The sequence below is a fragment of the Felis catus genome, chromosome D1, assembly GCF_018350175.1.
Source record: "Felis catus isolate Fca126 chromosome D1, F.catus_Fca126_mat1.0, whole genome shotgun sequence".
In the NCBI taxonomy this organism is placed as follows: domain Eukaryota; kingdom Metazoa; phylum Chordata; class Mammalia; order Carnivora; family Felidae; genus Felis; species Felis catus.
This window is the reverse complement of record NC_058377.1, coordinates 59,409,895-59,436,445: the sequence shown is the minus strand read 5'-3', so window position 1 is coordinate 59,436,445 and position 26,551 is coordinate 59,409,895. Positions and strand designations below refer to the sequence as shown.

At 43.0% G+C, this 26,551-nt stretch overlaps 1 protein-coding gene across 2 annotated transcripts in view; it reads right to left on the bottom strand.

Moving 5' to 3' along the window:
* Positions 1–26,551, bottom strand: part of CLPB (caseinolytic mitochondrial matrix peptidase chaperone subunit B) — a 143,846-nt gene that overhangs the window by 85,799 nt on the left and 31,496 nt on the right. For both annotated transcript variants that reach the window (XM_011286604.4, XM_011286605.4), the window contains exon 4: positions 5,319–5,422. In XM_011286604.4, coding sequence (XP_011284906.1) covers positions 5,319–5,422 — 104 coding nt within the window. The remainder of the gene's footprint in view (positions 1–5,318; positions 5,423–26,551) is intronic.

Sequence of the window (26,551 nt, the reverse complement as noted above, 5' to 3'; positions counted from 1 at the left end):
TGAGTATTGTTATCCCTATGTTAGAGAGGAGACAACTGATATTCAAGAACCTTAAGTCACTTGCTTAAGACCATACAGCTTGTAAGTTACAGAACTCAGACGAATAGAGCTTAGATAACTGCCTGGCAGAAAGTCTGACCTTTCTCCAGGACACCATTATGCCTCTGAAGATGCCACTCTTGAGGGCTAACGACAATGGACAGAACAGTCAGGCCAGCAGGGTTTCTATGCCACGCACTCCTGTATCACTTGCACTAGCAGACCTGCCCTCTGCCCAGAAACACCAACTCTGACAAAGGTGGGAAATACTGTAATGTGCCTGACTGAGCAGGCTTCTTGCCAAGGAGCAATGGTCATATGTAAAACAGGAGAAGGGTTTCACTAGGAATGGGGCAACCAATAATAAAGTCTCAGAAAGGAGGTCACAGAAGTTTCTTTCCTTTCTAGACTGTGCCTGTGCTAAGCAGGCAGAACAGAGATAACAAGGGCACTTCTCTGATACCTTTGGTCCCCTTGTTTGGATCCTCTTTCCTCCTCACACCTTGTCCCCTCACCTCTTACCTTAACTCTTTTCCTTGGGCAATTTTAGTCACATCCACTGTAGTCCCTACCAAGTAAATGCAGGGGGCTCCTACATCCCTATCTCCTGACTTCTCCTTTGAGCTCCAGACCCATACATCCAACTGTTCACCCAAATCAGAAATTGGGATGTCACCATGGATACCTCCTTTTCCACCAATTTCCACATTCGGCTAAGAACTCAACCTCATAGTATGTTGTTCGTATCTACTTTCTCCATTCCCAAAGATCACTTTTAAGAATCCCTAGAAATTATAAGTGCATTTTGGGGGAGACAAACATAGCTTCTCATCCAATTCTCAAAGGGGCCTATCATCCCCTAAAGGTCAAGAGCCATTGCTGATCACTCCCCTCCAATTTCATCCTCCACCCCATCAGAATGATCCATCTAAAATGCAAACATAAACTGAGCATCTCCTTGCTTAAAATCCTTTAATGGCCTCCAGAAAACAGTGTGAGCACCCTAGAACTGTCCTACAATGTTCTTCTCATGTGGAACCCTGCTTCCCTCTCTAGTCTTACTTCTTGCTATTTTCTCAGCACTGTGGCAGATGAGTCAACCTGCTATCACCCACCCACCCCATGTCTCTGCATGTGTTGTTCCTTCTGCCTGGAAGATCCATCCCTCTTAGTCTGCCCGTCAATCTCCCACTCATACTTAAGACCCAATTCAAAGTGACTTCCTAGATAGCAGCCTGCCCTCAAGTAGAACTCATCATTGCCTTTATCACCCTGTACTGTGGTGTCTTGTTCATAGGTCTTCTCACTTGACTGAGAGCACTGTTGACTGGCTAGACCATGTATATTCATTTCTACATTCCCAGCATCTGGCAGAGTGCCTGACACTCCGTAAATGCTACTGAATTATAAAGAAATTAATAAGCAATTACAACTGTAGAGCACTTTACAATTCACACGTCATATACTTTATCTCTTGATGTTCACGATACCGATAAGGCAGAAAAATGATCTATTACTGGGATTTGGGGAGATCCTTCCAAGGTCACAAACTACAACTCACCTTTCAGTACTAAGCACAGTATAAGACCCACAGAAATTCTACTAGAAATTTAGTAAATTTGATGGACTTAGCATGGCCTCTGCTCCAAAGGTGAAGGACCGTCCAACTGAGCCTTTGACCTTCCTCTGGATTTGCTTGGACACACTCTGGGCAAGGGGCTCACATCTCGTATTCTATTCTAGCTTCCTCACACATCCCATAAGTCAGGCAACCTCCTGTGAAAAAGTATATCCAATCCAAAGGAAAGAGAACCACAAGATTCTTTTGTTTCTGTCTACTTCATCAATGAGAATGACCCAGAATTGGATACAGTAGGCAATAAATAGTGGTTGAATAGATGAAAGAATGAGATATCTTTAAATGAAAAAAGAAAGAAAATCTGGTTAAGAAGGAGCTAAAGTCTTGGTAAGGAGAGAGGAGAGTCTTGGGGTGATTCTAAAGGACTGTCACTTTTTAGGACTTAGCATACATGAAGTTGGAGGGGAGACCACATTCAAACTGATGGGTCAGGGAAAATCAGATAAGCTGCCAGAAAACTGTGGCAGGCAATGATGCAGTCTGGAATTTAACAACAACAACAAAACAAGTGCAAAGACAGGCATATCCTGCAAGCTACAAGATTGAGTTCATCAATGATTCTGACAAAATTCTAGTATTTTTTTTTAATGGTTCTTTAACACTTAGGTAATTACTGGGTATCAATATGGGTTCTCTATGGATAACACAAGGCCATGCCAGAATAATTTAGTATCTTTTGGGGAAAGGGTTACTGGGCAAAAAAAAAAAAAAAAAAAAAAAAATATGGCAAATGCTAAACACATTTTTATTTTCGCAAGAAATCTAAGAAAATCTCTTAAAATTCTGTGGACAAATGGAGGCTAGAGATAAATGAAGTTTGGTGGATTCAGCTGTGAATGTTGAATAATGCTTCCAAATTGTCCTGATTATGAGGTCCAAGGCTCTGTACTGAATGGAATCCTTATGAACATTTAAACCAAAGACTAGCACATAAAGTACATGATAGCAGGGATCTTGTCTGTCTAATTCACCAATGCCTAGAACAGCGCCTGTTAAATAGGAATGTCATATGAATCCATAGAAAGCCTACACACCAAATTTGCAGATCATACAAAATGAGATACTTAACATTTTAATCTTTATTTCATAAGGAATATAATAGCCTTTTCCAATATTTTTCTTGTCTATCTACCTACCTATACAGAATGCAGTATGGCTAGTGTGAGAGTTAAAAATTCAGAGGAGGCAGGCAGGCAGCGGAAAGGAAGGAAGGAAGGAAGGAAGGAAGGAAGGAAGGAAGGAAGGAAGGAAGAAAAAAGAAGAGAAGAGGAGAAGTAAAGAAAAAGGAAGGAAGGAAGAAAGAAAATATCTACAACAGGGTTAGCAAACTACAGTCTATGGGCCAAATCCAGCCTACTGCCTATTTTGTAAATAAAGTTTTACTGGTTCATATCCATGCACATTTATTTGTGTATTGTCTGCAACTGCTTCTGCACTATAGTGGCCAAGCTGAGTAATCAAAACTGAGGCCCACAAAGCTTAAAAGCCACTATACAGCTCTTTCTAGGAAAAGTATACTGACTATGGATCTATAATAGAATGTTGGATATGAGCATCAATCTGGAGATAACAAAGACATAAAAGAATGCAGGGGTTGGGGACTGGCGTGAAAGTAAAGGTTAGACTACACGGCTTCACAGCTCTGAGATTCTGTGAAATCAAAAATAATGATTGAAGGGCAGCTGGGTGGCTCAGTTCGTTGAGCGTCGGTTTCAGCTCAGGTCCATGATCTCACGGCTTGGGAGTTTTGAGCCCTGCATCGGGCTCTGTACTGACAGCTCAGAGCCTGGAGCCTGCTTCTGATTCTGTATCTTCTCTCTCTCTGCCTCTCCTCTGCTTGCACTCTGTCTCTCTCAAAAATAAATAAGCATTAAAAAAACTTTTTTTTTTAAAATAATGACTGAACCCTGCTGGAATCCTGAGAGCAGGTGAGAAGGTACTTATTCAAACAATCCCTTCCCTTCCACCTGGCTCTGCTCTCTCAGCAAATGTTCCTCCTTGCTTTTTGGTGAGAGCATCTGGATAGAAGACAGAGCTGCGGACAGTAATACTGTGTTTGAGTAAAGAGAAGATAGCCCACAAAGCAAGTCTCCACATAGCAAGCTGCAAATATAGGGCAAGTTTGGTACTTATGAAATTCTCCTCTGAAACATGAAGTGAACATAATTCCTCCAGCTCAGTGGGGAATCCAAAGAGGCATAGGTCATGGCCTGCACATGGAACTGTCAGCTGAGGAGGAGAGAACAGACATATGGGCAGATGAGAGTTCAAATAACCATATAAAAGGTCAAGATTTAGAGAACATTCAAAAGAACAGCTGAGGGCAGGTTGCAATTATTGCCAAGGACAGTAAAGGCTTTGTAGAGGGTCTAGCCATAGCGGTGGAGCTTGACACAAGGAGTAGGTTTAGAGAGGAAGAGAGGTAGAGAGGTAGGGGGAGGGCAACTCGACACTTCACCAGGGCAGCAATGCTCTGATGCTCTTAACATTGCTCTCATGCTGCTGACTTGAGAAACCTCGCTGGGGCAGCAACAACCCCTCTGCTCTGGGCTACCAGAGCTATGTCAGTCTGGCAGCCTCACTGACAGCTCCGAGGGCTGAGCGCACCACTCCCCTGACTGGACATCCCTCCAGTCAACGTTCTGACCCTCAGGCAGTCAGTGTGGCTGGCTGTCTTCCTGGCATCACTGCCGACCCTGAAGCAGCACTGCTCGGCTGCCCTGTTGCTAGAAACAGGGGTATCTCAGCCTCTGTAAGCAACACAGGATAACAGACAGGGAGGGAGGAGACCGCCCGAACAAGCAAAAGCCCAAAAGTGAAATATTCATTTCTGCCTGTAGCCAAAGCAACCCATCCTCTCCTAGACCTCACTTTCAAAGAACCACTCACCAGAGGCAACCAAGACTGACTTCACTGACTACCCTCAGACAGACATGTGACAAACCCTAGTACGGGCGCACATTGCCTCTTTCTTCTAAAATCCAAACAACCCACATGACACCTTTGGGAGGTGCTTATGACCACTGCATTTTACAAACATAAACGTCAAGGCACAGAGAAGGTCCACATTTGTTCTGGGTCATAATGGTAAATTGAGGGGCCAGTCCCAGAGACAGGATTGCATTTTGCATATAGAAGGCGGGGGAGCAGTATTCGGAGTAGTATTTAGAGGGACTTCTGAGGCGGAGGAAATCAGTGAGGCTACTTTCTAGTTCTAGGGCAGGGACGGAACAGGGTAAGTCTGCAGGAAGTAGAAGAGGAACAAAGCCACATTCCATGCAGTTGCCTTAATTATTTTATGGAAACCTGCTCCATTGTCCACTCCTCTGAGGCTCCACAGGCTGAGGCGCTTTCGGAACACCAGGTAAAAAGTACCCCCACTCCCTGCTGTGGTCATGAAGTCAGGCCTCTATCTTATTCCCCGAGACGAGACTTCTGAAGGGACATAAATTAAATTATAGAGCCACAAGGGACTGTGAAAGGCATCTATTCCAAGCCTTTTGGGTTATCCATGAGTTCCCAGAGGATAAAGAACTTATAGACTCTGACTCTGAGTTGCTGGTAGAGCTGGCACAGAGCAAGACTGCCTGGTAGCCAAAGGGAGAAGAGTGCTCAGAACAGCAGGGGAGTCTATGCTTACCTTCCAAAGAATGGATTCCCTGCTCCTTGGCAGTCTTGTAAACACTGCTGAAATCATCCCCGAGGTTTGGGTCAGCACCAGCAGCAAGGAGGACCTGCACCACACTGGAAGAAATCAGAAAGACAGAAGTGTCAAAAGCTGGAAACGCCTAGGAAGTAGAGTCTCAGATTCTGATACCTGTTTGGGGATTGGATCTGCGTCTGTTCAAGTGAGTGGTACAGGGGAAACAACATGAACTCTGCCAGTGTGAAAGTCAAGGGTAGGAAAGCTCTGAAACTTACTAGCTGAGAGGCTCTGGCCAAGTTATTTAACACCTTTCTAAGGCCCTATAGGTTTCCACAACTACAAAATATTTATTCAACAATTAGTTGTCAAATGCTTCCTGTGTTGTAGTCACTGTGCTAGGGTCTGTGCCCTCATGGAGGTTACAGTCTTCTGGGGAAGACGACAATTTAGCATAAAATTGTAGCAATGTGTGATCAAGGCTATGATGGAAGAAGTACCATGTGCAGTGGGAAACCAAGGGAAGGGATCAAGAAAGGCCTCCCAGAGGATGTGGTATTTAAGGTATTTAAGACTTGAAGGCTACAGAGTCGGACCTGGGATGGTGAAGTGGGAGGACTCAATGCCTTTACAGATCCTGGAGGCAAATGAGCACGGGGCTTCCCCTGAAGAAAGTAGGGCTGGAGCAGAGAGTGTAAGGGAGAGAAGCATGGGAGAGGAAGCAGACCACTGAAGGGCTTAAAGGGGAAGGGACCTGACAACATACGCCTTTCCTCCCCACCTCAAAATACAAAGACTTAGAAAAATACATACCATATTGAAATACTAAATTAAAACATCCACCTCCTTAAAATTCCAAGAGTAGCCACTATTCACAGTTTGGTATATCCTTCCAAACCACTGCTATTAGAAAAGTCACTCCAGGGGCGCCTGGGTGGCGCAGTCGGTTAAGCGTCCGACTTCAGCCAGGTCACGATCTCGCGGTCTGTGAGTTCGAGCCCCGCGTCAGGCTCTGGGCTGATGGCTCAGAGCCTGGAGCCTCTTTCCGATTCTGTGTCTCCCTCTCTCTCTGCCCCTCCCCCGTTCATGCTCGGTCTCTCTCTGTCCCAAAAATAAATAAACGTTGAAAAAAAATTTAAAAAAAAAAAAAAAAAAAAGAAAAGTCACTCCAGTAGCTGTGTGTGAATGGACTGGAGGGAGGAGGACCAGAGGCAGGGGCCTCTACAGACTCAGTGAGGTTAAATTAGGTAAATTTATAAAGCACCAAGCATAGTATCCGTGACCCAGGAAGTGTTCGTATATACGTTTACTTCACTTCTATTACAGAATATTCCTGCCAATGCTTTATTTTTTCTGTAACAACAACAAAAAAAAATGTGTTCACTATAAAACATGCAGAAGATATAGATAATTAAAAAGAAGGAAATATTCTAGAATATGTAACAGGGGCGCCTGGCTCAGTCAGTTAAGCAACCAACTTGTGCTTTTGGCTCAGGTCATGATCTCATGGTTCATGGGACTGAGCCCCACGTCAGGCTCTGTGCTGACAGCATGGAACCTACTTGGATATTCTCTCTCTCTCTCTCTCTCTCTCTCTCTCTCTCTCTTTCTCTCTGCCCCTCTCCCCTGCTCACATGCACGGGCTCTCTCTAAATAAATAAATAACCTTTAAAAAATATGTTTTTAAAAAGAATATAAAACATCCATTTTTTCAATGTATGTACATTTTTATTTACAAAAATAAGATCATACATAAATTTTCTCTGAACACACACAAACACACATATTTCCATGTTTTAAGTGTTTGTCTATCACATTGGGCTTTTTTTTTAATGTTTTATTTTATTTTTGAGAGAGACAGAGCAAGAGCAGGGGAGGGCAGAGACAGAGGAAGACACAGAATCAGAAGCAGGCTCCAGACACCAAGTGTGTCTGCACAGTGTTCTGACCCCGACGCGGGGCTCAAACCCACAAACCGTGAGATCATGACCTGAGCTGAAGTCAGATGCCTAACCAACTGAGCCACCCAGGATCCCCTGTCTACCACATCGTTTTTTAACGGCTGCACAGTGTTCTACTATAAGACTATTGTATATTTTATTTAGCCAATCTCCTACTGTAAAACGTTAGATTGTTTTTAATATTTCAGTAACACATGTCTGATTATTTCCTTTGGCTAAATTCATTGGAGATGAAGTCCTAGATCAAAAGCTTAAATCTTTTTAAGGGTTTTGATAAATATCACCAAACTGAATTTCAGAAAGACTACCAATTTTTTTTTTTTTTTACTAGCAAAGGAAAAAGAGAGTAACTGTTGGGCCTTCCTTTCTCCAAAATAGGGTGTTTATCGGGGCGCCTGGGTGGCTCAGTCGGTTAAGTGTCCGACTTCAGCTCAGGTCACGATCTCGGGGTCCGTGAGTTCGAGCCCCGCGTCGGGCTCTGGGCTGATGGCTCAGAGCCTGGAGCCTGCTTCTGATTCTGCCCCTCCCCCGTTCATGCTCTGTCTCTCTCTGTCTCAAAAATAAATAAACACTAAAAAATTTTTTTTTCAAAATAGGGTGTTTATTTTTCTTCATCACGTGTCAATCTGGTAAAGAGAAATGGAATCACACTGCCGTTTCAACTGAATTTCTTTGATCACTAATGAGGTTGGACTTAAAAGAATATGTTTAGGGGGCACCTGGGTGGTTCAGTTGGTTGAGTGTCTGACTTCACCTCAGGTCAAGATCTTGTGGTTCATGGGATTAAGCCCCATGTCAGGCTCTGTGCTGACAGCTCAGAGCCTGGAGCCTGCTTCAGATCTGTGTCTTCCTCTCTCTCTCTGCCCTTCCCCTGTTCGCCCTCTGTCTCTCTCTCACAAAAATAAACATTAAAAAAAAAAAATGTTTAGTAGTTAGTTGTGTTTCTTTTTTAATGAATCACAACAGTTGATTTTATTTTCATAATGTCCTTTGACCATTTTTCTCTTAGTAAGTTAATCTTTTGCTTACTGGCCTTCAGAACTGTTAATGCTTTTGAAGGTATAAGTGGTAAGCAATTCAAAAACTTACTCTAATTATTATAACTATTAAAAAGTCAAACAGTCGTTTTAGTTTTTCTCTTCTTTGTTAGATTTTCAGTATCTGTAACCATCAGTGTTGAGGGTTTTCCCTGTACTAACTGGCTTGAATTTCATTACCTTCAACAGGCAAACAACCTGGCTCAATTACTTGCTGCATAAATGAATGAATTTTAGTAATTCCCATGTCCACAGACACACACTCCTCACAGACAGATCAAAGAACCAGACACGTAGCTGAGGTGCTTCTACAACTGATCTAGCATGGTCAGGTTGAATCTCAGGTGTCTATTCACCTTACCTACAAGGATCTTAAGAAGTACCTTTCACAGGTAATCCTTGTAGGATATGGATTATAATTCCAAAGAGAAATGAGAAGTGTCTGTAAGCAGCTAAAATCCACATCTAAAACTCAGATACTGAATTCACAGCAGAGTCTGTCAGGTTCTCACTTGGAGACATATTTGTTCTTAGTTTACACATTAGTGGGATGAGACTGTTTCCCAGAAGATTAAAAGCCAAAGGGTACAAAAAGGCTGTTATACATAGGCAAATCAATTGACGGCAGTGAGAAAAAATATCTGCTAGAAAGGTAGTATGATATAGAGGTTAAGAACACTGGCTTTAAGAGGTGCCTGGATGGCTCAGTTGGTTAAGCATCCGAGTCTTGATTTCAGCTCAGGTCATGAGCTCACAGTTCATGGGATCAAGCCCCGTGTTGGGCTCTGTACCAACAGCAGGGCATCTGCTTGGGATTCTCTCTCTCCCTTTTTCTCTCTGCCCCTCCCCTGCTCACTTGCGCTCTCAAAATAGATAAACTTAAAAAAAAAAAAAAGAATATGGCTTTAAAATCTGGGACAATCTGGGTTGCCTAGGTGACTCAGTCAGTTAAGCATCCAACTTCGGCTCAGGTCATGATCATGCGGTTCGTGAGTTCGAGGCCCGTGTCGGGCTCTGTGCTAACAGCTCAGAGCCTGGAGCTTGCCTCAGATTCTGTGTCTCCCTCTCTCTCTGCCCCTCCCCTGCTCTCACTCTCTCTCTCTCTCTCTCAAAAATAAACATTTAAAAATAAATAAAATAAAAATAAAAAAATAAAATAAAAATAAAATAAAATCTGGGACAATCTGAGCATCAACATGAATAATGACAGTAACGGATTACAACCCATTGAGTAAAATAAGATTCCATAATTCCATACTGAAAACAAGTTAATGGAGAGAAAGGAAAGCTCTTCCTTACTGTAGAATGACAACTAATAAATGTAGAAGGTATGATGAAATTAGAACATCATCATTTTGCAATCTCATAATTATCAAGGATAATAAGAGCATCTGGCTTATATGGCTGTGTTAACACATGTAAAGTGCTTAGAACACCATCTGACATACAATAAGTGCTCAATAAACATTGGTTATTATTATTACTATGTACCTGACTCTGTGGTTGGGCTGTGGGGAAGTCAAGAGAAATGTGAATTAAGACACTTAAATTAGGAAGACAGAACGATATTTTATAAAAAGCACAGAGAGACCTGGGTTTAAATTAAAGCTCTGTCATTTACTGCCTGTGACCCTGGACAAGTTACTTCACCTCTGAGACTCCATTTCCTTACCAGAATAATGGAGATAATGACGCCTCCTTTTCAGGTTATGAGAAAGTATGTGAAACTTTGTGGCACATGGCACATAGAAGGAGCTCCACAAATACGAGCTCTCTTCCCTTTCTCCATATAATCTTAGTGATAACAACATGAATCTGGGCCACAGTGGGCACATATACCTGACCACCCTTCCCCCAGGACTCATGCCGGCACAGCCCTGTGTTAAGAAGGCAGCTCTTCTATATTCTGTACAAGTCAGCTTGTTATAAAATCCAAGTGAGAAAGGTTTGTCGATCTAAACTCAAAGGGACATAATTTGGTTAATCCTCAGATGCTGTATCCAATCACCATTCAATCACAACCCCTCCCATGGCAGGCTGTCCCTCCAGGCAGCTAGTGTCACTAACTGTGCTAACCTGGGCCTCTCCAGGTTCATGAGTATTGATTCCGTCTGTCCAATTTGTAGGCTGCAAGACGTGTCCAAGCAACCAAGTATGCCGCCCTTGGCCCTGGAGGGCAGACAGTGGTCTGGTAGGATGGAGAGAAGACAGTGACTAGGCTCGGCCCTCGGGCAGCTAACCCAATCAAAGGGAATGGGCAATTCACTTCACAAACTTGGAGGCCAAAGAGGGTAAGCAACCAAGCTAGTGACTCATTCTGAAACCTCAGAGAAAATTTCCCTCACTTTTAATAAAACTCAAAAGGCAGCAGCCCCACTATGGGGTATTGCTAGGACTAAAGGAACTGTGGCTGCTTAGTGGCCAAGAATGGCACCAAACACCTTGCCAGATGGCTAGGAGGCTTTTTGTCCAAGGGCCATTTACGTACTTAGAAAGCATCTAATCCAGAGCTTCACGGGGATCAAACCCCTCTTGGAGAAGCCAGCCCAGATCAGGCCAGAGGGCTACATGACTATGCTTAGCTTTGGTAATCAAAGCTAGCTCTGATGACCAAAAGAAGTGTCCAGACCTGTGGGCTACAGCAGGACAAAAACAGGCTAGCCAGGTTAGAGAAAGCTACGGCAAAGCTGGTAAGAACAGACTTAGCAGTTGGCCATGCCCAGCAAGTATCAAAACGTTCAGAGTCAAAATAGAACCAAGGGCCAGAGACTAGGCAGCACTGATAATGCGGTAGAGAGTCAAAAGCCAGGTCAGATGTTAAGGGCTAGGAGCTAAAGGAGAACAGTAGGCCACAAACCAAGTAAGCAGCCAGAAACTAAGGAATATCCAGGTACCAGAGGTCAAGGCAAGGCAAAAGAAGCAGAAACCGGGAGCAGCAGTAAGACTTTGGAAATGAAGTGATTTCTGTCTCTTTGATGCTTTTTGCTGAAGCAGAAACAAATCCCCAGGTTCAGAACTGTATCGGGGAGACAGTGACTTACATGGGGAGAAGGTGAGTTGGCCCATCTGGCTGACAAGGGGAGTACAAGGTCAGGAGTAAAATGAGAATCTGATGGCACAAAGGGAAGCAGACACTGCTATTTGAGGTGATCCATCAAAGGACAACTGCAGCCTCCCCTCTGTTCTCGTGCCAGCATACTAGGTGCCATTTTGTACGTCTGGGTTTAGATATTACTGCCTTAAATTTGGATAGCTGGTACCAAACAGACTTTGGTGTATGGGCTAGGCCTTCGTGGTCTTAACATCTGGATTAAAGGGGGCAGAGTAAGTCATTCCATGCACTTAACGTTTTTCTACAACAGGAAACATTTCTACTCAAAGGATCTATGTCAACTACTCTTCAAGTTCTCCATAGGCAAAGACTTAAGAATATCAGCAATTCTCCAAGCCAGCTCAGGATTTGGTCTCTGGTGGTCTGTGGAAAGATATGCCTACCAATGTGAGGATTAGTCTCAAAGGCTAGAGATAATTTCCAGACTCTCTTTCCCTAATTTCAAGATTCGGAGGATGTGTACAGCCCAAGAGGACAGGAGTCCGTCCTTTAATGACCTGGCTCTAACAGCAGTACTTCCTTCCTGTGTGCCCATCAGGATCTGTTCTGTTCTTATCTCCGCCCAGTACTCACCAAAAAGGCAGGGTCTTGTGAATACTGAAGGTGAAGGAAGTGAGGGTAAACTCTGATCCTAGGCTGAGAGCTATTTTTTTCTCTGCCTTGTTTCTACTGCCTGCTAGTACAAATATCTATTTTCTTAAGGGTACAGAATCGCTAAGTAGGAGGAAGGTAGTAGTCTAATCGTAAGAGCTAACATTTGTGTATACTTCCCCCATGACACACACTGTTTTAAACACTTTATATATAATAACACATTCAATCTTTACAGCAACACAATGAGGCATGTTATGCATTAAGAAAACTGAGGCACTGCACGGTTAAGTAACGTGTCCAAAGTATCATTCAGCTGTAAGGAGTGGAGGTGGAATTCAAACCAGGGCAGTGTTGGCTACAAAGTCCATGTCCTTATCCCTCTGCCATGTTGCCCCTCATGCTCCTATACTGACTCCCAAGAGCTAACAATCTGTGGGAACGCTGTGCCTCAAGTCAGGTTTTAGCAGCAAAGCTAGGATCAGAAAGTCCAACAGAAAGATGGGGCAAGGGTATGAACAGTGAATTCCCAGAGGAAGAAACAAACAAAAAAGATTATCATTAAGTATATGAAAAGATCCTCAAACTTATGTTATTAGAGACATGCAAATTAAAACAATGAAACATCACTTTAAATCCAACATATTGGCAAAAGTTAGAAAGCTAAAAAATGCCAAGTGTTGGAGAGGACATGGGGTTCTGGGACTGTTCACATACTGTCAGGATAGACTGGTGCAGCCACTCTAGAAGCCAAGCTTGTAACACTTTGTCAAATTAAAGTACCTTACTCTATGACCCAGCACTTCTCTTGAATATATATATCCCAGAGCAATTCTTACACAGATCCATAAAAGGCAACATGGAAGATGTTCATCCCAGCATTTTGTGACTGTGGGGAGTTGCAGGCAATCAAGTATCCATCACTGGGGAATGAGTTAAGTTCAGTGTGGTAGAGACACACTATCTGATATAGCAGTTAGAAGCAACAGACTAGATATACATTCAACAACACTAACATGATCTTTTAGAAGGGTTGATTCCCTATCCCCTTCTATTAATCATTAACTGAACTTAACCACTTGTTCCAAAAGTTTATTCCTTTAGGAAGTCTCTCAACTGCAGAACTTCTAATTCCTATGATGATCTGGTAGATCTTGGGGACTAATGGGTTAAGGACCCAGAGAAAACAATGAATTCTCTGAAGTACACCAAAGACCATCAAATGTGCCACGACTTCTGCTGGGAGTGCCCCCCCTCTCCTTCAACTGGTTAGTGCTCATCACTTTCAGGGCTCTTCAGTGATAAGGTCACAAATTCACCGAGTCTTGTCTGACCTCCAGCCTGGATCCATGCCCTTCTTATTTGTCTACAGAATGCAACAGTCACACCCACGGGTAGGTGACCCTGATCATATTGTACCATGATTGCCTATTTACTCGTATTTACCTTTCCTGCTAGACCATGAGGCATGGAGACCATGTTTCCACCTTCCTTCCCAGCTCCTTGCCCAGTGCCTGGGTCAAAGTGGTCGGCAGATGCTTTCTGAATAAGTGCATGAATAAATGATGAATAAATAAAATTATTATTTTCTCCATAAGTTTATTTATTTTGAGAGAGAGAGAAAACAAGCTGAGGAGGGGCAGAGAGAAAGGGGGACAGAGGATCTGAAGCAGGCTCTGTGCTGACAGCAGAGAGCCTGATCCAAGGCTGGAACTCACGAACTAGGAGATCATGACCTGAGCCGAAGTTGGATGCTTAACCTACTGAGCCACCCAGGCACTCCAATCATTATTTTATTTGATGGGAAATGGAGAATGGTAGATGGCAACTGTCTCAGCCCTGCCTAGGCATCTCCTATCTGAGGTTCCAAACTAGGCCACAGGTGGTTTAGCCGTGGAAAACCTTCATCTTCCTCTCCTGAGCATGAGGTCTTTCCTGCCTTCCACCAGGCAGTTCCCAGACAAAGGTGAGGAAATGAATAGGAGAGTGGTCCCTAACTGGAAGCTCCTGGGACTCATGAAACTCCCTTTGGAACCACAGCCCCCAAGAGGCACATTTTAATTTGCTGATCAGATTATAATTAGATTAGAGGTGGGAGCTCATGTAGGAAGGTTGGCTCACACCGACCTTGATGAGCTCCTGCTTTCAGGACAGTGGGGTGTCACAATGCATGGAAGATAGTTACATCGATCGATGTTAAGGCTTTCTGCTCTCAGTGGCCGGAGGGGCTTGGGGTTGCCACATTGTTTAGGAAAAAGCAAGGAAACCTGTGGTGTGGGCCGAGGCCTATGCTGGGCAGGCACGTGTCAAAGACAGCTGGTGAGCAGCTGGAGTTGGTGAAGCAAGAAGGGCAGTGATCCCAGCTCCAGGTCGTCCCCACACAATGTTGAGCTTCAGGAGAAGCTCCTCCAACTCCTCCTCCCCTCTACCCGCCCCCCTACATCCAAAGCATAGGGTCACTGTGATGAGTGTCACGGGTCCCAAGGAGAAGACAAAGAGTTGACCTATTCTCAACCCAGTGCACACCTCGATGAAGGGAGGAAGCAAAGAGGTCAGAGTTCAGGAGGTTTGCTGGAAAGTCAAATGAGCTGTGGCTCATTCAGCCTACTGGCTGGTCTATGAGCTGGTCAGGAAAGCAGGGTGGCCTGACCAAAGGCACCGGCATGTGTTAAATCTAAAGGTCCTTTGGCATGGGGGCATGAAATGGGAGTGGAGAGGGTGAGGAAAGCAGTTTTCTTTTTAAAGCAGGTTCCTTAGGCCAAAGCATAAGAGACTCTTAAAAACTGAGAACTGAGGGTTCATGGGGGGTGGGAGGGAGGGGAGGATAGGCGATGGGTATTGAAGAGGGCATCTTTTGGGATGAGCACTGGGTGTTGTATGGAAACCAATTTGACAATAAATTTCATATATTAAAAAAATAAATTAATTAAAAAAAATGAAAAGTTAAAAAAATAGTAATAATAAAGCAGGTTCCTTAGGAAACAAACTAAGGATCAGGTAGGAGGCAAAGTACCTGTATAGAAAATGTGCCCCAATTTTCTCAAAAGAGGATAATAATCTTTTGTTTACTTCCCTCAAAAGGTAAAAGTTAATAATCATAGTAATAGCAGCCATAGTGTGATAAGCACTTTACATTCACTATTTCAGCTCCATATAACCACTTGCAATGAGGTACTAGTCCCATTTTATAAGTGAATAAACTGAGGCTCAGCAAAATAATGTGAATTGCCAAAGTATACACATTAATTAAGCATAGGAACCAAGATTCAAATCTAGGTCTGTGTAAGGCCAAACCTAGTACATATTTCACTAAACTACACTGGTTCTCACTCATCCAACTATCCATCCATTAGTGTGTCTTACTATCCCATAATTACTGAGCCCCTACTGTGTACCAGGGACAGTGACATTTTCAGATGGTATAGTAAAGCAGGTCATAGCAGCCAGCTGGGTTAAAAGGGAGTTTCATTCAGATGGACAGGGTCAAAATCAGTGGTGAGATCATTTGGGGCAAGGCTCAAGGAAGACATGGCACATTAAGGAGAGGGGCAAGGAATTAAGACCACCATCACAGGGTTTCCAACACAATCTCGATTTCACATCCTTAGCCTAGTTTCAAATGTAATTCCCTATCTTTCATGTCTTTCAATCTGTGCTCTATAATATATGGTTGTCAAACCTATGGGCTAATGTGGTCAAGCTCTGATGGTAGGGATTTCACCACAGTATGGGCCTGATTAGGCTCTCTCTAGGCAAATGATCTATAAGAGCACGCTGGGGCTGGTATTCTTCTTCAACTCTGGATGAAAATAACAACAAGAAAACAAAAAATATTAATAACACAAGCAGGTATCTATGCACTAAATAGTCTTACGTGCATCTTATGTGGAGATTAAATCTTCACAATCACCATTGCTGAGGTAGGTGCTATTATTATTCGCATTTTGCCGATGCGAAAACAGAGCTAGTTAAGAGATACAGCTAGGTTTTAAACTCAGGCAGTCTCCTTCCAGAGCTCTTGTTCCTCACCACTGTCATACATAACTGGACTGTGTACTCCCCAAAGCAGGGACTGTGCTTGACCATCTGTTTCTCACACATAAGACCCAGTACAGACCAGTAAATATTTGTTGAATCAATTCACTTCTGGGGCCTTAACACTGCACTGCTGATACACACACTGAGTTTTTAGTCAGCTCCTGGGCTTTATTTGCTAGTATTGCTAAGTTGGGACTTCCTCACCCTGCATTTTATGGTTGGTTTTTGGTTTTTTAATTGTAGACTTAAACACTCATCCCTATTAATGTTTATCATCACAGATTTAACCATTGTTCTAACCCACTGAGTTCTTTTTTCATGCCCACAATTCTTTCACCTAACATATTAGCTCTCTCTCTAAGCTTCATTTAATCTGCCAATTGGGTTGGCATTTATCCATGGTCTCAATAGAATCACTGATGTAACTACTGAAAAGGACGAGGCCCTGTGGCTCACCACTTGAGTCTGCTCTCCAGTCTCCAATCATATATACACAACATATGAAATAGGTCATTCACCATTTATTAGTCTGTCTGAACTATTCTCCACATCATACTTTATTCATGCGAAATGTCATGAGAGACAAATACCTTGCTGAAACCCACACACACCTACTATACTGCTTGTATACTCCTGACCCACTAGCCTGCAGCCTTATTTAAATAAGCAGCTCATTGGGGCGCCTGGGTGGCGCAGTCGGTTAAGCGTCCGACTTCAGCCAGGTCACGATCTCGCGGTCCGTGAGTTCGAGCCCCGCGTCGGGCTCTGGGCTGATAGCTCGGAGCCTGGAGCCTGTTTCCGATTCTGTGTCTCCCTCTCTCTGCCCCTCCCCCGTTCATGCTCTGTCTCTCTCTGTCCCAAAAATAAATAAACGTTGAAAAAAAAAATTAAAAAAAAAAATAAATAAGCAGCTCACCTCTTTCCACCATCTTGGACCCTTGGACCCTGTGGAGGCCTGCTGGGAACAGGACTCTTAAAACAACAAATATGTCTGTTAGGCTGTGGCCCAAGGCCATTTTTGTTGGCTATAAGTGAGGTCTTTGGAACCAGAGGGAGCACACAGCTCTTCTTAAAACTGAAGATGTTTATGCTCTAGATAAAACTGAATTCTATCTAGGCAAGAGATATGCGTATATGTACAAAGCAAAGAACAACACAGTGACTCTTGGTGGCAAACCGAACAAAACCAGAGCAATCTGGAGAAAAGTAACTTGTGCTTGTGGAACCACTGGCATGGTTCATGCCAAATTCTGAAGCAATCTTCCTGCTAAAGCCTCTGGCCACAGAATCCGTGTGATGTTGTACCCCTCAAGGATTTAAACTTAATGAAAAGTAAATAAAGGTATAGTTTGTTCTCTTAGCTAGAAAGAAAGAAAGAAAGAAAGAAAGAAAGAAAGAAAGAAAGAAAGAAAGAAAGAGCCCATGGCAGAGAGTGGATCTGATGTCTTTAAAGAAAAGATGTGGGAGTGAACCATATCACAGTCCTTAGAAGTTGAACATCCTTCCCAATGTATCCTTCCCCATGACCAGAATGAGCACTGGATGCTCTCCTTGTTGGTCCCAACTGAAACTCTCCAGGAGATCACTGAACACAGAACTCCCGAACAAGATATAGTGTTGGAGAAGGGGGGTTATCCTGAGATTGTTATGTTAGGCAAATGAGCTGGCACTGCTTTCCAGGGACCACTGTCTTGGGTTGCCTGAGGTCAAGGCATGCATCTGCCAAACTAGAATCGGTGCATGCTGGAATTGGAATATCATTACTATGAAACAGGATTATCTTGAGCAATGATTCCAAATGGGATTAGAAATGACTCTGTTACTCAGACATAATCGGCCACAGCAGCAGCAGTGGGAGAAACATCAAACTCGGCACACTTTTCTGGGGACATGATGCTGGCATTCCAGGCACCTGGCCAGCATTCTCACCCACCCTTTCTTGCTGGGAAATACTGAGCACTGTCCAGCATCGGGCAGGTGGCCACCTGGGACAAGAGCCAGTCCCATATCAAAGTGTCCTGCTCTGGGGTCTCATGTTCTAGGCCCAGCTTCTAGGATGAAAAGGAGTGGAAAAAGAATCTCCAAAGCCCTACTACTTTTGAGTCACCTAAAGGTATTGGTGAGAGACAAGTAATACCCTACATTCAAAGACAGGCTTACCTGTAGACCATTCACTAATTTCCTCCTGGAGTGACCAATAATCAACAACAAGAATAATAATTAAGGCACCACTACTACCACTAACCAAAGTAACAAACCCTTATCAAGTGCTTACAATATGGTAGGCATTGTTCTAACACTACATATATTTACATATTTAAACCTCAAAACAGCGTTTTGTGGTAGATCTACTTATTATCCCCATTTTATAGTAGATGTGAAGAAACAATCACAGATAAGTGAAAGAACATGCTGAGGTACATAACTAGTAAGAGAAAGAATGTGGTTGAACCCAGATAATCCGGCTCTAGAGCTACAGCTGTACCAACGCTAGGCTACCAAAGACTGAGAGGATCATGGCCTGTGTTGGATAAGGCCTTTCCTTCACATTCTCTGGTCTCTAGCCTCTGCTAGATCCTCCAACAAGATCTGACACAGTCCTACTTTCTCACCTTTGTGAACCTATGCTCACCACAGTCCTTCTCTCAGAAATGCTGTCTCTCTAGCCCCCACCTCTATCAATCAAAATCCTGTCCAACTTTCAAGGCCCACCTCGTATGAAAGGCTTCCCTTAATGATGTTGCCTCTACATGGCGTGATCTACACCTAGCACTATAGGTGATCTTCTCTGAGGCACTGACCACATTCTGCCTCATTCTACAGTTAAAGTGGGACTTGCTTATCCCTTTACTGCCAGATTTTTAAGATTTTTTTATTTTTAAGTAATCTCTCTACCCAACATGGGCCTTGAACTTACAACCCCAAGATCAAGAGTTGCATGCTCTACTGATTAAGTCAGTCAGGCACCCCCCAATTGTCAGCTTTTTGAGAAACGAAGAATGTTTTGTCTGCTTTTAGACTCTTCATAATCATCCAGCACATCATCAAGAAACCCTAATTGAGCTGACTTCACTCTAGTCCCAGCACCCCTTAGGCCAACCCATAGCCTTGCTCCCCACCATCTCCCTCCACAGGCAGCATACTCCAGTGGAAAAAATGAGAATCTGTGCTTCAAAGACACCTGGCTTCAAATCCTGGTTCCCTCTTTCACTTATCAGACAACCCTGGGTATCCCTGAGCTTCACTTTCCCCATCTGCAAAATAGGGATAATAATCCTTCCCTATTAGGATTGCAGTGAGGATTAGAGACAACCTGAGAAGTGCCTGACATAGGCTTGGCATACAGAAGGCACTCAATCACAACCATAGCCGTGATCACCACTACAGTCAGAAGATCAGCCAGCACAGCACAGGCAATAAGTAGCCAGGCCAAGAACAGGATGGGGACCCTGGGAAGAGGCTGCAGAACTCTGAGGCAGGATAGACCTCTACATGGTTGGGCCCCCGAAGGACCTGCACTGAAGCACAGGTGCAAGGGTGCTCTACCAGCACTGCCTCTGGCCAGCCAACAAGGAAGGAGAGCCACTCAGGGAAGCTGCCCCTGGTCCAGCTCCAGGAGCAGCATCACTCTAAGAACACCTGTGCAGTGGCTGACCCCATAAAGAAAGGCCTGCACAGCCAGGAATCTCAATTGAGCTACTGGTTTCTTAAAGACAGGTTTTAATGCCCACCCACCATCTCAGTAAGGTGGAGGGAAAATAAGCAAATGCTATAAATAAATGACTGCTATGAGAGGAAATTAAATGGTCTTCAGCCAAGGATGGCGGCATTTTAAAATTAACAAAGCCCAGGTACCACATCCAGGAAGGCCTTGGCAAATGCGTGTTATCCACTCATTAGATCAGCTCCTCAGGGACGCCGGCCAAGCAGGGAAGGCAGTGCCGGGAAGCAGTCCTTCCGATGCTTATGAAATGCACTCCGGGAGAAAACGCAGAGGAGGGAGGGAGACTCTTGTGGGGAATTTCAAACAGTTTTGCTGGAGCTCTGCTTCATAACCTCACCTTCTCTGAGGCAGGGGCTTTCAGAGTAACCATCAAGCCCAAGTGGACTTATCTGAATCTCCCCCCCACCATCCCACTCTTGGTTCCTGAGGCACAACAGCCACACTATCTAGGTGGTCTCACTGCCTGGCAGTCCAGGGACAAGGAGTCTGGGATCATGTGGGATGGAAGACAAGCTCCCAGTCCTGTATCCTGTACTTTTTTCTTACTATGAAGAATCATAGGATACTTTGTGAATTTACATAAGCTCCCTGTGTATCGCTTGTAAATGAATTTGTCGTTGTTCATCAGGAATTACACTTTATGACGTCACAAATCATGTGAAGTCACAAACCTTTATTCTCTAGTAACAATTAGAGTATACACGTGAAATACCATCAACAATAGGAAATCTAAACATTCCAGGTGACCAGGAACTATACGAATTCATTTTGACATGACAAACAAATTCTCAGTGTGCCACCAGTCACAATTAATAATGAAAATTAGACAGGGATGATGGCTTTTTAAAAATTTTTTTAAAATGTTTATTCACCTTTGAGAGAGAGAGAGAGAGAGAGAGAGAGAGAGAGAGAGAGAGAAAGAGACAGAGTGTGAGTGGGCGAGGGGCAGAGAGAGAGGGAGACACAGAATCCGAAGCAGGCTCCAGGCTCCGAGCTGTCAGCACAAAGCCCAATGCACAGCTTGAACCCACGAACTGTGAGACCATGACCTAAGCCAAAGTCGGACGCTCAGCCAATCGAACCACTCAGGTGCCCCGGGATGATGACTTTTTTAAAAAGTTTTTTTTAAGTCAATTTACTGAAGTATCATTTACTCACAGTAAAATTCACCCTTTTAAGATGTACAATTTGATGAGTTTTGATTGTTCAATCCAGATTTAGAATATTTCCATCACCCAAAATTTCCTTTGAGCCCTTCCTCCTACTCCTAAACCCTAGCAGCCACTAACCTGATTTCTGTCCCTACAGTACTGCCTTTTCCAGATCATCCTATAAATGGAATTATATCATAGCTAGTTTTTTGTGTCTGGCTTTAGCTTAGCATAAGGCTTTTAATATTTGTCCCTGTTGTTGCACGTGTAATTTTTTTTTTTTTTTAACTGCAGAATAGTGGTCCGCTGTATGGATGTACCATAATTTGTCCATTCACCAGTTGATAGACATTTGGATGATTTCCAGTTTGGGGCAATTATGAATAAACTACTATCAATGTCTTTTTGAAGATTTTTGGTTTTGTTTTTAATCTTTTTAAATGTTTATTTAAACATATTTAAAACATATTTACAGAGGAGGGGCAGAGAGCAGGAGACAGAGGATCTGAAGCAGGCTCCACACTGACAGCGCAGAGCTCAATGCAGGGCTCAAACTCACTAACTGCAAGATCATGAACTGAGCCAAAGTCGGATGCTTACCTGACTGAGCCACCCAGATGCCCCCAAGATTCATGTTTCTATATCTCATGGACAAAGTTAGTATAAGAGTTGGTTTTGCTGGGCTAGATGGTAATATATGTTTTGCCTTTATGAGAGACTGCCAAAATGGATTATAGCATAATGCATTCCTATCAGCAATGATGGCAGTTGTTCTGCATCCTTGTCAGCACTTGGTACCGTCAGGTTTTCTAAACTTTAGCCATTCTAGCAGGTATACAGCGGTTTCTCCTTGTGATTTTAACTCACATTTCCCTAAATGACTAATGCTGAGTATCTTTTCATGTGCTTATTTGCCATCCATCTCTTCTTTGGCTAATGTCTGCTCAAATCTTTTGCCCATTTTTTAAAAATTGGGTTGTCTTTTTACTGTTGATTTGTAACACTTCTTTGTATCTTCTGGACACTATTCCTTTTATCAGACATGTGTTTTAAGTCATTAAAAACTATAAGGATCTAAATCATACCGTACTTCCATCACACCGCTATCCCTTGCACGTAAACACTGATGAAGTAAACAGGACAGACTTATACCTTCATTTTACAAATACTTTAGTGACACTGGACAGAGGGCCAAGCAGTAGTTGGTAACTGCTAAAACTCAGGAGACTATTTTTACCTCCACAATAAGCACCTAACCAACACTAGGCTTTAAGGAAAGCTACATCTGGAGAAATGACTGTTCTATAAACAGCTTTTGGCCCCCCAGGCTCTGCACCTCCTAAAGCCCTGTTCTGGTCCACCAGGCTCCTGGAATGGTCAACAGTCGTCACACTCCACTGCTGGTCATTGTCCACTGGGAAAGGTAGGAGGCTCCCAATCCATCCTTCAGTGAAAGAGCAAACAGTGGGGCCTGTGGCTGCTTGGACATCAAAGTTGAGCAAACAGGCCGGGCAGGCCCTGCCTCTCCGCCTACACATCCTGCAAACGCCATGTGAAGGAGCTTCCCTGAGGGGGTCATGACTTTCAGCTTGTCATAGCACACATCAAAGTTCGCACCACACACGAACTGGGTACATGGGTTCGAATCAAGTCGCCCAAGAGCGGATACTCAGCCATTGTATCCAGTTTTAATCCTGTGTTTTCCCAAGTAATTAAGCCTTCTTGCTTATGAACTTGTGACTAAGTAAAGCATCACTGAGAGGTTGTAACATCAAAGTGCCTTCCACCGTCTGTCCATGTTTGGTAAAATTGGATTTCTTTCCCTTCTTAAAGAAAAACTAATTGAATTTAGCTGAAGGCTGGGTATATTTGCACGAGCTGGTGAAGGCTATGCTAAGTCACAGTGATCATCCTGGGACCCTGTGGCTTAGCCTTTAGTTGGGTTGGGTCAAAGTGCAACACAGAATGAGGCACCCAGACTCAGGCTAAACAAGTGCCTGTGGCATGAGGCTTATGAAGGTCTCATTGTGGAAAAGGGGTCAGCCCCAGCGACTGCTCCTCAAGTCGCTAGTACACCCAAGCTGTTACTAGGGCTGGCAAAAGGATCATCCTAGTAGAATGTTGGTAAATCTTTGGCAGAATGGCTACTGAAAACAAAGGCCACCACATTACTTGCATCCTTGATGTCAGCAGTCCGAGTAAGCTTCTTAAGGCAAAGGCTGTGATGCTTATTATCTGAATCCCCTCACAGCCTAGCACATCAGCACCAGACACAGTATAGTTTTAAAAAATGTTTGCTGGATACATAAAATGATAGTATAAAGGGGTGCCAGAACAAAGTTCCTCCTTCCTGATGAACCAAACTCTCTGTATCCCTTTTTTGCCTTGTTCGTCAGGAAACTTCAATCTAAATTAATACTTAATTCCACTAATTACCTGATTTGCAGTGAGTACAGCATCGTCCCATTTATATAAAATTACACACACACACACACACACACACACACACACACACACACACACAGATCAATCTCTAGACAGAGGGAATTTAGTTGACTGCTACTTTCTCCTCCATATTATTTTTACAAAAACAATAAACCTATTTTCAGAAAAGAAAATCTCTCGTTCAATCCTGATACAACTATCTTTCCTTTTACCAATATGATTTCTGATCCAGTTTTAACTCTCCCGTGTACATTTATATTTGTATTTTAATTTGAGTCACTGCAAACCCTTTTGGAAATAAAAGGTGAGAATTATAAATTAAGTTCCCATACATACTTCAAAAATTTTGTTCTACAGTACTGTATTTTCTATTCAAAATTAAATAAGATAGTACTATCTTTACTATTCAAAATTAAGTTAAAAGACAAATACATACATAAATAACAGTTCACAAGATGTTAATCTCCTTAAGGATAGACACTATTGTGCTCTATCCCGAAGGATGTAAGGCATGAAGCAGGCACTCACTAACGGCAGTTGAGGTGAAATGATCAGATGGTCTTAGGACCTCTCTCCCTTGAGCTTGCAAGCTGCCAACATCTAAAGGAGGTGAAGGTTCTCTGCTCCCAGCTTTGAATCAAAACTTCCAATTCCTCTACCCTCCTTTCAACCAAATCCAATTGAAAGGTGGTGGTATTTCAGGCCTGATTCCAGAAGGGCTTGGTGATTGATGAAATGAGGATCAGCACACTTCTAATCAGGAGAAACTTACTGGCAGACTGTGCTGGCATAAACATGATCATCTCTCAAGACCACCCCCCACGGCACTTTACCAATGAGGCCTACTCACTCTGACCAAGGTACTCCTGGCATTCCTTTTTATCAGGTTCCATTTTTCCTTTCTCTCTCTCTCTCTCTCTTTTTTTTTTTTTTTTAAGTTTTAATTTTAGAGAGAGGGCAAGTGGGGGAGAGGGGCAGAGGGAGAAAGAGAGAATCCCATGCAGGCTCCATACTCAGCATGGAGCCTGATGCAGGGCTAGATCCCAATACCCTGGGATCATGACCTGAACTGTAAACAAGAGTCAGACTCAACCAACTGAGCCACATAGGTGCTCCTATTTTTCCTTTCCTTTTCTTTTCACATTTATTCATTTTGGAGAGACAGAGAGAGACACAGAGCACAAGCGGGGGAGGGGCAGAGAGAGAGGGAGACACAGAATCCGAAGCAGTCTCCAGGCTCCGAGCTATCAGCACAGAGCCCAATGCGGGGCTCGAACCCACAAACCGTGAGATCATGACCTGAGCTGAAGTCAGATGCTCAACTGACTGAGCCACCCAGGCACCCCAATTTTTCCTTTTCTATAGCACTTCTTACCTTCTAACAAGGTATGTAGTTTACTTATGTATTATATTTATTGTCTGTTTCTGCCTCTCTCTACACAGGGACCACTAGTATAGAAATATGCTCGGTGGGAAAAAAAAAAAAAAAAAAAGAAATATGCTCTGTGAGGACAGGAATCTTTGTCAAGAACAGTGACTGGCAAACAGTAGGTGCCAAATATATATATATACACACACACATATATATATGTATATATATATTACATATGTATATATATATAATATATATGTGTATATACTGTGTATATATATGTATATATATGTGTAATATATATGTATATAACATGTATATATGTATATATACATATATATGTATGTATATATGTATGTATACATGTATACAATGTGTATATATGTGTATATATGTATACAGTGTGTATGTATAATGTATATATATGTATATAATGTGTATATATATAATGTATATAATGTATGTATATACATATATATGTACATATGTATATATGTATATAATGTGTATATATGTGTATATATATGTGTAATATATATATGTAATGTATATATATAATGAATATATGTGTATATATATGTATATATATATGATATGAATAAATTAACCTAAGTTTGCTATTTGCAATAAAAATCTGTCCCTGGGCCCTGGAAGGAAGAGGAGGGCACAAAATGGATGTTTAAAACACCAATAATTAGTCCTAGGAACCAAAACAAGTAAATACTAGCCAACACTCTCACTTCGCTCAACAAGCAACAATGATTTGCTAATGGCCCTGGATAAAGACAGGACAATGAGTTAAGCCAACATCTCATTAGATTTAGAGAGAAATGTCCCCAAAGCACATCTACCAGCTATCTGCTCACTGATTGACAGTACTCTTAAGTACAGTGTTATTTCCTATTCTGTCTCAGCGCTGAAAATACTATGTAAAGAAGGGCACACACTCCCTTCTCTTTTCTCCACCACCTGCTATCTCTTGCTAATGGAGATACTTGCAAGCTGGGAAAGAAAACTGGTGGGTGGGGTGGAGGTGGTGGTGGGTTAAGTATCACTGGTAGAAGAAACACATGTGTTTATGTGCAGAGACATCTAATATGGGCAACAGAGAATAACAACTCACCATTTGTAACAGGTAGCACAAACACTATCTCACTGGGTTCTCACAAAAATATAGCAAGAATCTACCCTGCTCACAGAGTCAGTCCTCTCCTAACCTCTGCTTTGATAATTTCCTGTCCACATGGCTCTGACATCATTGATTACACTACACTCTGTCTCTCTACCTGCCATTCTTTTTCACATTGGACCTTGAGCTCCCAAGGTCTCTGGTTCTCCAATGCTGAGCACAGAGTCTGGCTCAGAGTAGACGTTTACCAAATGTTTGTAAAAATAAATGATTTCAGATGAAGAAATAGAGTGCCCACAGAATTCTTAAATTCAATGAAGGGTCAGAACCAGGACTGGATTCCAGGACTCTCAACTGCAAAGCCTATTTACATCAAGTTTTCTTTTTTATTTTTTTATTTTTTTAATGTTTGTTTTTGAGACAGAGAGACAAAGACAGAGTGCAAGCAGGGGAGGGACAGAGAGAGAGGGAGACAAAGAATCGGAAGCAGGCTCCAGGCTCTGACCTGTCAGCACAGAGCCTGACACGGGGCTCCAACTCACGTGCCATGACATCATGACCTGAGCCAAAGTCGGATGCTCAACTGACTGAGCCACCCAGGCGCCCCACACCAAGTTTTCTTTTAAGGGCTTGGAGCTTAAGTGGCAAATAAGGAAATGGAATTCTGAGA